At 56.8% G+C, this 10,899-nt stretch overlaps 1 protein-coding gene across 1 annotated transcript; it reads left to right on the forward strand.

The window, feature by feature from the left end:
• The first annotated feature begins 395 nt into the window (after positions 1 to 395).
• LOC147984767 (protein FAR1-RELATED SEQUENCE 5-like) lies at positions 396 to 10,899 on the forward strand. Its single transcript, XM_087541257.1, has 6 exons — positions 396 to 671; positions 8,586 to 9,076; positions 9,182 to 9,564; positions 9,713 to 10,170; positions 10,284 to 10,548; positions 10,748 to 10,899. Exons 1-6 carry the CDS (start codon positions 396 to 398, stop codon positions 10,897 to 10,899), a joined length of 2,025 nt encoding a protein of 674 aa, XP_087397383.1.

Below are 10,899 nucleotides of genomic sequence, written 5' to 3' on the forward strand. Positions count from 1 at the left end.
TTCAGGGCCTTGTCGCATGTTGGGTTTTCTTCTATTTTGGCGCCGTAGTCGGGCCATGAGTGCTTGTATGATGGATGTTATTTATGTACTTTGAAGTGACGTGGCGAGTGTAAGCCAACTATGTTTCTCCCCCTTCTATTATGCTTACATGGGATGTTGTAATGATTGCCTAACTTGCGACATTGCTTTCAATGCGGTTATGCCTCTAAGTCGTGCCTCGACACGTGGGAGCTATAGCCGCATCGAGGGCGTTACAAAACCAGAAGATACCTCGATTGATTCACAACACAAAGCCCCTGAACTGCGTTGGAAGAGAAGAGTGGGAGATGGCTGGATGAATAACACCTGAAATACCTAGGGGTTTCTTTAACACAAGAAACAGAACTGCGTACTCGATGGAGGAAGATGTAGAGGATAAAGATGAAAACAGTGAACCAAAGTTCACTCGAGATGGAGAAGGCAGTGAAGCAAAAAGCGCGCAAGATGAGGAGGACGACGACGATCTGGTGTTCATGGGGGAGCATGCGCAGAAAGATGATGAGGATGATGATGATGAAGAGCAAATCATAACAGTTATGCCGCCAAGGTACATGCGTGTCTTTGAAACATTTGGCCAGCAGATCAGAACGGATGATATAGCACCTCCACAAGCCAATGTTGAAGCCCAGCAAGTTCGGCAAGTTCATGAGCAAATCATTCGTCAACACAGAGACAGTGGAATTCCACCCAGGCTGCCTACTGCGCAACAAAAGAATCAGAAGCAAAATCAAGGAGAGCCACAAGCAACCAAAAAAGTAAAGTTCTCAACACTTCTGCCTCCTCGCGATCCTAAATTACACATATCTGTTGTCACTCCTCCATGCCCAATACACATCGGTGAGCTGCAAACACCGTTAGAGAAAAAACAGTACACGCATGTAAGCTTCCTTGCCTAATTGTCGGTGTTCTGGGAATGGGGGTCCCCAGACTTGCCTGCCTGCGGCCTGCGGCGTGGCTCAAAGGGGGGCCCAGCGCGGCCCATCTTCATCAACACAGACCCAAGACCCTCGCGAGGGGCCAAGCCTCGTGGGGCGGACGACACGGAGCTTCCTCAGGCACGGCCTCATCAGGCTGGCTCGCGAGGAGGAGGAGAAATCGAGGTGGGGTACCTCACGAGGTGCCCGTGACGCAAGCCATGACGACCAAGGGTGCCAGGCGGGCGCCAGCCTGTGCAGTGTCCTCCTTTCCTCTTTGGTGCAAAGGGAGCAAGCGCAGGCGAGAGCATCAAGCAAAGGCACCCGTTTTGGTGCAACGAGACCAAGACCAGCCCAACGGCAGGGAGGAAGTCATTGTGGAGCCCAAGCCAGCGTCACCACCAGAGCCTTTGGCAGGCGAGGACCAACTTTAGTCAGGATAAGTGTACCCGATGTTCCCCTTCAAAATGGCCAATTGTTGGTGCCCTTCCCGCTCAATATTTGGGAAGAGGCCCAGGACCTTTGCCTATAAATAGGAGTAGCCACCCCCAAGGGATGAGGAGAGACCAAGGGGAGAAGAAGAGATCATCAGGAAGAGAGAGAGAGATCAGATCGGCCAATCCAGAAACAAGCTGGGATCGGATCGAGTAGCATCACACACAGAGAGAGAAGGGTGACTGAACTCCTCCTAGCAGTTCATCGCCCCAGCCAAGAACAGACCCTCGCGAGGCTATTCTTCCTTGTATTGCTCATCATCATCAGCCCAAGAGGCAATCCACCAAACCACACTGGAGTAGGGTATTACACAACAACGGTGGCCTGAACCAGTATAAACCCTGTGTCTCTTGTGTTGTTCTTTCCATAGCTTAGATCTTGGCGAGGCGGTGGGGTGCAGGTAGGTAGAAGGCGAAATCTCCGCGCGCACCCTAGTGTTCGAACCTCAAGGGTCTGCTGGAACCCGAAATCCGACATTTGGCACGCCAGGTAGGGGTGCGCCGGAATTCTTCTTCCACCGCCCCGTACTCCTCCGACCATTGCGTCCACGTCTGACGCTTGTCGGGCCCGCGCCGAACGCCGAGCCGCTCTCGCCTCCCGCGTCGCCCAGACGGCTCCAGTCGGCGGGCGTCCTCGCCGTTCCCCGTCACCTGCCGTCAACACCGCCACCGACCCGGCGGGAAACGAGCAGCAAGCGTCGTCTCAGCACCCGTCCGTGCGGCAAGACGGCCGCACCGCTACTGCCTCGCTCACCCCAGCTGGTTCTTCGTCCCGCGCGCTCCGCGCACCCATGGAGGCTCGAGCTGCGCTCATCGCAGCAAACGAGCTCCTGCGCTACCGTCTCGTCGACGACGTCTACGAAGAGTGGCTCGACTGCGTCGCCGAGCTCGTCCGCACCGCAGGGGGCTCTCCTGCGCCGTCCGTTCCTCTGCACCGCACCCCGCCCTGCGCGGGTGACGAAGCTCCGGGGGCGCCCCAGCCGCCTCCTCCTCAAGAAGGCGCCCAGGCCCCAAGGCGCATGGCCCCTAGGCGGAACCCGCCCCGTCAGGTGCCAGTGCGGCAAGAGCAGAGCTGCCAAGAAGTCCCTCGCCCGCAAGAAGCTGCCCGGGCGCTCCCTGCTCCAGCACGTCGCGACCATGCTCCTGCTCCCGCACGTCAAGACCCCGCGCTGCTCCCAGCTGCAGCGCGTGGGGACCTGCAAGACCAAGCTCTCCGTCACCCAAGGCCTCCTGTGGCCACAGCAGGCTGCCGTGCCTTCACCACCGAGCTGCGCAGCGTCGCGTGGCCTGACAAGTTCAAGCCAGACCTGCCTCCTCGTTACGACGGCACGACCGACCCTGCGGAGTTCCTCCAGCTCTATGAGCTGGGCATCGAAGCTGCCAACGGAGACGAGAAGGTCATGGCGAATTGGTTTCCCATGGCGCTCAAGGACGGGGCCCGCACCTGGCTCCTGAACCTAGCTCCAGGCACGATCTCCTCCTGGGACGAGATGCGCACCCGCTTCATCGCCAACTTCCAAGGTACTCGCGACCGGCCACCCGCCGTGAGCGACATGCGCCGCATCAAGCAACAACCCGGAGAGACCCTGCAGAAGTACATCCAGCGCTTCAACAACACACGCCTCAAGATTCCCAAGGTGACCGAGGAGGCCATCATCTCAGCCTTCTCCGACAGCGTGCGCGACGTCAAGATGAAGGAGGAGCTGGCGATGCATGAAGACCTGTGCACTTCCTTGGAGCTGTTCAACTTGGCGACCAAGTGCGCCAGGGCTGAGGAAGGGCGTCTCTCCCTCCTCGAGCTGCCTGCCGTAGACCCAGAAGAGAAGAAGCCCAAGGCCAAGGATGTGAAGCGCAAGGGGGCTGCCATGCTCGTGGTAGAACCAGACACCAAGCGGGGCAGAGACCAGCCCGAATCTTCCAAGGGCATTCGGTACTGTGTGTACCAAGACCTCCACACCCACAACACCAATGAATGTCAAGAGCTCCGAGCCGTGCGAGAAGGAAGGATCGGCCGTCGTCCCGACTGCGGTGACTGGGGCTACGGTCGAGGAGGAGGAAGAAACGTAGGACGCTGGGAAGACCGCTGCCCGCGCCAAGGGTGGCGCGATCGACCTTGCGAGGATCGCTGGCAAGACCTGCCTCGCGAGGGAGACTGGAGGGATCAGCCTCGCGAGGATCGCCCGCAAGGCAACGCAGGCCTCCCTCCGCTGCTGCCGCAGCCAAGGAGAAACGAGGACCGCCATCAGGACGAGGGGGCTGGGGGCTTCCAGGAGCCGCACGCGATTGCCTGCATCCTGGGCGGGGCTCAAGCCCCAGCCTCTCAGCGCATCTTCAAGCAGTTCGCCTGCGAAGTGAATGCAGTCCTCCCCAAGCCCGAAGCCACGCGCCCTCTCAGGTGGTCAGTGTGCGCCATCACGTTCAGCTCAGCGGATCAGCTTAAGTGTGCGGCCACGGCCGGAGTCCTCCCGATTCTTTGTTCCCCAATCATCAGCAACGTGCTGGTCACCAGGACCCTCATCGATGGCGGGGCAGGGCTCAATGTCCTATCCGTGGAAACATTCAACAATCTCCAAGTGCCCTACAACCAGCTTCAGCCCACCAAGCCTTTCTCCGGAGTCACCGATGGCTCCACGGTCCCGATTGGGCAGGTCCGCCTCTCTGTCACCTTCAGAGCGTGCAACAACTACCGCACCGAGCTCATCGACTTCGACGTCGCTCACATTCGCCTGCCGTACAACGCCATCCTTGGGTACCCAGCGCTGGCCAAGTTCATGGCCATGACTCACCATGGCTACAACGTCCTCAAGATGCCAGGAAGTGGCGGAGTCATCACGGTGCACTGTGAAGAGAAGGACGCGGTGTGTTCCCTGGAACGAGCCTTTCAGGCCGCATCACTGGAAGACTCGGATCGCGGAAGCAGGAGGCTTCCCGAGGCCACCCCCAAGAAGAAGAAGACATTGTCCGGCCCGGCTCCTCAGGAGGCAGGCCCCTCAAGGCCCGCGCCTGCCCAGGGGGAACCTCCTTCCATCGCATAGGAAAGCGCGCCCGGCGCCCTCCTCAGGCAGGGCTCGGGGGCTCTTCCCTGGAGGGCCACCGACCTGGCCAGGGACACGAGGGAGGCGTGTTTCGAAGCATGTTTCCCCTCAAGAAGGAGTAAGGCAAGGAGGGCCAAACCCTTAGGAGTTCGTCAGCAAGGCCATTCAGGAGCTACAGGAGTCAAGAGTCACGAGAGGCGGCCGCCGCCTACCTGCTGTGGCCCCCCATCCAGGCGAGGATGGTGGGCTGCGTGTCTGCGTCGACATACCAGGGCTCAATCGAGTCGCCTCTCTGGAGCGCCTCTGGCCCTCGCGAGTGGGGCACTGCGTAGGTCCACCCCACATCTACGTTCGCATGCCTTACGGCTTGCCGGGCGCGGCTGCCACGTACCAGCGCCTCATGAGGGGCATCATGGAGGCTCAAGAGGCCAGGCATTCCACAGCCTGGCGGAGATGGAGATGGTCCACGAGGAGCCACCAGCGCCTCCAGAACCTCCCGAGGCCCCTGGGCCTGGGGGCTCGTGAGGATCGGCTTCCGCAGCCCGCCGAGTCTGCTACACCAACGCTGCTTCATCCTCAACATCATCAGGTGACATCTTTCAAGTTTCATTTCCAGCTGGGAGCGCCCCCCAGGGCTGCATTATTCCCAGGCCGCATGGGTCCGTCCCTGCGGCATGTATCCCTTTTATTTCATGTTGTTAGCTTACTTTGTTGGGGGCGCCCCTCAGGCTGCATCATCCCCAAGTCGCTCGGGCCTGACCCAGTGATGTGCCTTCCCAGCATCTATTTGAATGAATCCACTCCTTCGCGGCTAACGTGTTTGACCTAGTTTCCCGCTCAACTGACGCCAACTGACGGAGCTGCTCCCAAAACGGCACGGCGCTTGCGCATGGGTCCGTCCCTGCAACGCCGACAAACCTGAATGGCTGAGCTCTGGCCGCGGCAGCCCCGCATGGCGCCACCTCGTCAAGCCTTCAGTGCCTCATCGCCTCTCGGAAGCAACCAATAGCTGACTGTCAATTGTCATGGCAACCCCTCGTTCTTTCTATGACGGATCTACAGGATCTCCTAAAGGAGCTGCGCCAAGCGAGGCCCTTGCGGTGTCTCCTTCACTCTCACCCGCGCGAACCGCTTGCACGTTAAAGGGGGGGTGCCTGAGCATCGCGACTCAGGGCTCCTACTGGCTCTCCAACCCTCACCCTCTGGCCTTGTCCACGGCATCGCGACCTGGCATACCAGCGACGGCTGAGACTCGCTCGAGGGCCGGGACCCGAGGACGTAGAGCAGAAAGGGGAGCAAAGGCGAGAGGGGAGGGACACGCGAGGACCTCGCTGAGCAACCTCACGCCTGCCGATGCACGGACTCGGCGACACACCAGGGAGCGGTCCTTGATTCTCGAGATAAGTCACCACCCGGAAGCACCAGCTACCGTGGCACCATCCCCGCACCTAATGCAATCCCGTGTTAGCGACATCGCTCTCCTTTCTCACCGAACGACGGCTGCTTGAGCGCCAAAGGGGACCTCCTGAGCATCGCGACTCAGGGGCTCTTACCGGACCCCGGGTCGCTCACCTCCTGGCCTTGACCACGGCATCGCGACCTGGCATACCAGCGACGGCTGAAGCCGCCTTGGGACTGGGACCTGTCGGCACAGAGCACCAAGCCCTCGTGAGGTTCGAAAGGGAGAACTGAGCTAAGACGGAATGAGCAACTCGCACAATTCTACGACAAGGGTTATATTAACAAATAGGATCACAAGCACCTTACAAGCCCCCACGGGACGCGTCTTTGATTCCTCGTAGGGAACAGATCCTAAAAGGGCGCTAACTACACGCGCCCCTGCAAAAGACGCCATCATCAATAGTGGGCCGTCAAGCACCGGCGCCAACCCCATCCAGATCAGAGTCAGCGACGGCCTGACGAGCCCACCCTACTCCAGGAGCGGCGCCGGCTCGGGGGCTCGTAGCTGTCGTCGCTCGTCTCCGGAGTCGCGAAGAGCTCGCCGGAATCGCTGGATCCTCCGCCACCTACGCCGCCTGAGGAGCCGCCAAGGGAGCGGTCGGCGGGCCTAGTCCTCACCGTAGCAGGGTCCCGACCACCTCTCCCGGGGCAGCACTCCAGCCGGCACTCATTCGCATCGAAGACCTTGAAGAACATCACCGAAGCACTGTCGTACTCCAAGTGGATCGCGAAGGCGCCTCTCGTCCTGCAAACCCGGGCTATTTCGCCCCAGCCTCGAGTCATGAAGACCTTGCCCGGGGCAACGACCGCGACCTCTGCCTCGGTCGTGAGGGTGCTGCAGCCGGCGTGCTGCAGCCAAAGCTCCAGGAGCTCTCCCTGCGGGATGATGGAGGCGAAGAAGGGAGGAAGGCGAATCCAAGACCGAGGAGGCATGGCGGCGTGGAGCACGAACTCTCGGGAGGAGCCCCCGGTGTGGACCCCAGGGGGGACGACCCACACCTTCGTGACCTGTCGGTGCCGACGGCGGCGCCGCCCATGGCGATCAGCATCGACTCCTTCAAAGCCCACGATGTGGGCGTACAAGGGAAGCGGGAACCCCGGCGGTGGCCGCTCGCACCAGGGCCTCGACACCACCTGATGGGCCCCCTCGTCCCAGCGGCGGGGGGCGAGCCGTTTCTTCGGCGGGAGCAGGTCTGGTTCCTCCCAGGGAGCCTTTCCCTTCTCTGCCACCGAGAACCGGCGGATCGGAGCCATCGCAGCAAGACGGAGCAAGGACTGGGAAGAAGGAGAAGCAAGAAGAGATGAACTGGAAGGGCACGTGCTGTTCCGTACTTATAGCCGGCGAAGGCCAACCATCGACCTCCACGATCGCTGGTAATCATGACCCGCTTTGCATGCAGGGACTTGTCCAGTCCGTGCAGTTGCTGAGGCACCGTGGGGAAGTGGAGACGCCCATGCCCAATCAACCGCCACGCGGCGCCCAAGGCCGCAGGCTGTTAGGGCCCGCGGCACTTCGCTCTTGCCCTTTCGCCTCCCTACACGGCCAAGTCCGGGCGCGCCTTGGGCCCGGGGGCTACTGTCGGTGTTCTGGGAACGGGGGTCCCCAGACTTGCCTGCCTGCGGCCTGCGGCGTGGCTCAAAGGGGGGCCCAGCGCGGCCCATATTCATCAACACAGACCCAAGACCCTCGCGAGGGGCCAAGCCTCGCGGGGCGGACGACACGGAGCTTCGTCAGGCATGGCCTCATCAGGCTGGCTCGCGAGGAGGCGGAGAAATCGAGGTGGGGTACCTCACGAGGTGCCCGTGACGCAAGCCATGACGACCAAGGGTGCCAGGCGGGCGCCAGCCCGCGCTGTGTCCTCCTTTCCTCTTTGGTGCAAAGGGAGCAAGCGCAGGCAAGAGCATCAAGCAAAGGCACCCGTTTCGGTGCAACGAGACCAAGACCAGCCCAACGGCAGGGAGGAAGTCATTGTGGAGCCCAAGCCAGCGTCACCACCAGAGCCTTTGGCAGGCGAGGACCAACTTTAGTCAGGATAAGTGTACCCGATGTTCCCCTTCGAAATGGCCAATTGTTGGCGCCCTTCCTGCTCAATATTTGGGAAGAGGCCCAGGGCCTTTGCCTATAAATAGGACTATCCACCCCTAGGGGATGAGGAGAGACCAAGGGGAGAAGAAGAGATCATCAATAAGAGAGAGAGATCAGATCGGCCAATCCAGAAACAAGCTGGGATCGGATCGAGTAGCATCATAGAGAGAGAGAAGGGTGACTGAACTCCTCCTAGCAGTTCATCGCCCCAGCCAAGAACAGACCCTCGCGAGGCTATTCTTCCTTGTATTGCTCATCATCATCAGCCCAAGAGGCAATCCACCAAACCACACTAGAGTAGGGTATTACACCACAACGGTGGCCCGAACCAGTATAAACCATGTGTCTCTTGTGTTGTTCTTTCCATAGCTTAGATCTTGGCGAGGCGGTGGGGTGCAGGTAGGTAGAAGGCGAAATCTCCGCGCGCACCCTAGTGTTCAAACCTCAAGGGTCTGCCGGAACCCGAAATCCGACACTAACAACTGCAGTTCACTTATGCATTCTTTCCACTTGTGCATTCTCATTAACAAAAAAAACATTCCATATTGTGGTGCAGAATGAGAACATGCTCCAAGAACTTGTGCCTGTGAAAGGTATGCAATTCACATCATACGCTGCGGCACAAAACTTCTACAACACGTATGCGAGGCATGCAGGCTTCGGCACACGCAAAAACGGCGGATACAAAACAAACAGATACATAGTGTGCTCAAAGGAAGGCAAAAGCAAGGAAACTGTCACAGATTATGACAGAAAGCGAGAGAAAACAACAAAGAGGACTGGCTGCAAGGCGAGAATCAGAGTGAAAAAAATCAAGGATGTGTTTGTGATAGCAGAGATTGAGCTCAATCACAACCACAGGATGATTGAGAGCCCGGCTATGCTTCTGCACATGCACTCACATAAGACGGATGATCCGTTACTTGATAGACTAGTGAAGGACATGCAGAGCGACAACCTGACGCACACGCAGATGATGTCAACCCTCTCAAGAATGTCAGGAGGGCTGCACTTTATGGGGCGCACTAGCCGTGACTGGGTGAACAAGTACGTTCACTAAACAAAAACGATATCTCGTCTATTTCATGCAGTTCGCTTGTGCATTTCTGTATGTCTTTAATGCTGCGAGTATATTATTATTTCGAACTGCAGGAAACACCAATCCGCGAGGGAGGAAACAGAAGACGATGTGAAGAAACTCCTGGCTTTCTTTGAGAAAATGCAGCAAATAAACCCGGAGTTCTTCTATGATTACGACAAAGATGTCGATAACCGTGTGCGAAACATCTTCTGGGTGAACGCGAGCTGCCGGGGATCCTACGGAGATTTTGGAGGTTGTGTCACATTTGACACGACCTACAAGACCAACAAGTTCCACATGCCTCTGGCCGTCTTCGTTGGATTCAACCACCACCTCCAAAGTACAATATTTGCTGTGGCTCTCATCAGGGACGAAACAATACCGACTTTCGAGTGGGTGTTCCGGACGTTCTTGCGTTGCATGAACAACAAGCAGCCAATCTGCATACTTACAGGTATGCTAAAGAATGGGTTTAAATAACACTGCAGTTCACTGCCAAGTTTTGTAGTCCATTTCTTCCATCGAACGAAAAATTAGCAAAAGCAAAAAAAGATATGCAGTTCTCTCAATAACTCACTGCTTGGTTTTTCAAAAACATGCAGATCAATGCCCCTCCATGGATGCCGCGATAAAAAGTACGCTAATAGGCACGCTGCACAAGTTATGCCGTTGGCATATACTGAAAAAATACAAGGATCACCTGTCCTTGCTGTACAAAGCGTATGAGACATTCAAAGATGAGCTGACCTCAGTTCTCAACCACCCGCTAATGCCATCAGAGTTTGAACGCGCTTGGCATGAGCTCATGGAGAAGTATAACCTGCAAAATGATGAAATTATGAAGGCGCTCTGGACAGACCGAAAAGAATGGATATCGGCTTACTACAAGGAGGTGTTCTGTGCACGGATGACATCGACACAGAGAAGTGAAAGCATGAACCGGATCTTGAAGAGGAACTTTGTCAAGGAAAGACACGACCTACACATCTTTGCGTCGCAGGTGGACAGGTGCATCCAGACAAGGAAGGGCGTCGAGCACGCGGAGACCATAGCTAACGAGGTATATAACCAGAGCAAAGTTTTTAAGCTGGATGAGCAATTAATAAACACTACTCACTTTCTTGATTTTTGCTGTGAAAAACAACTACTTAACTGGTTTTCTTTGTTTCACAGACGGAAATAAAGACTACTACTCAGTTTGGTTTCGAGGTTCAGCTCTCCAAGATTTACACCAGGGCGGTCTTTGCTGACTTCAAGCAAACGCACTACCGCAGCACTGCATTCAGATCAGAGCAGTCCCTTGACAACCCAACGAAATATTTGGTGCGGCACTACAACCAGTCTGATGATTTTGATTGGGCAAGACATGAGTTCCAGGTAGTTGCTGATGTGACAAACGGTATCTACGAATGTGAATGCAATCTGTGGACACACACAGGTCAGTGAGACAAGAAACAAAAATAAGATTACGGGACACAACTCAAGAACATGTAAGGAGAGGCTAAAAAAAATCCAGGCTGAAAATGCCGCCACAGATCACCAAGATGACCAACAAGGTGATATGACAAAGAGAAGACTATGTAGCGTCTGCAACAAGAGAGAGAAGCATAACGCGAGAACTTGTCCAAATAGAACAGAAGAAAAAGATGAAGAAGATGACAAAGAAGATGCTGACAAAGAAGAGAACGAGGAAGAGAGCGAAGCTGATGTAACTGAAGAGGAAGATGAGGAAGCAGAAGAGGAAGACGAGGAAGAAGAAGAAGATGAAGACATCGAAGAACCATCATGA

Source organism: Triticum urartu, chromosome 2A (genome assembly GCF_056163025.1).
Source record: "Triticum urartu cultivar PI428250 chromosome 2A, HENAU_Tu73, whole genome shotgun sequence".
Lineage (NCBI taxonomy): Eukaryota > Viridiplantae > Streptophyta > Magnoliopsida > Poales > Poaceae > Triticum > Triticum urartu.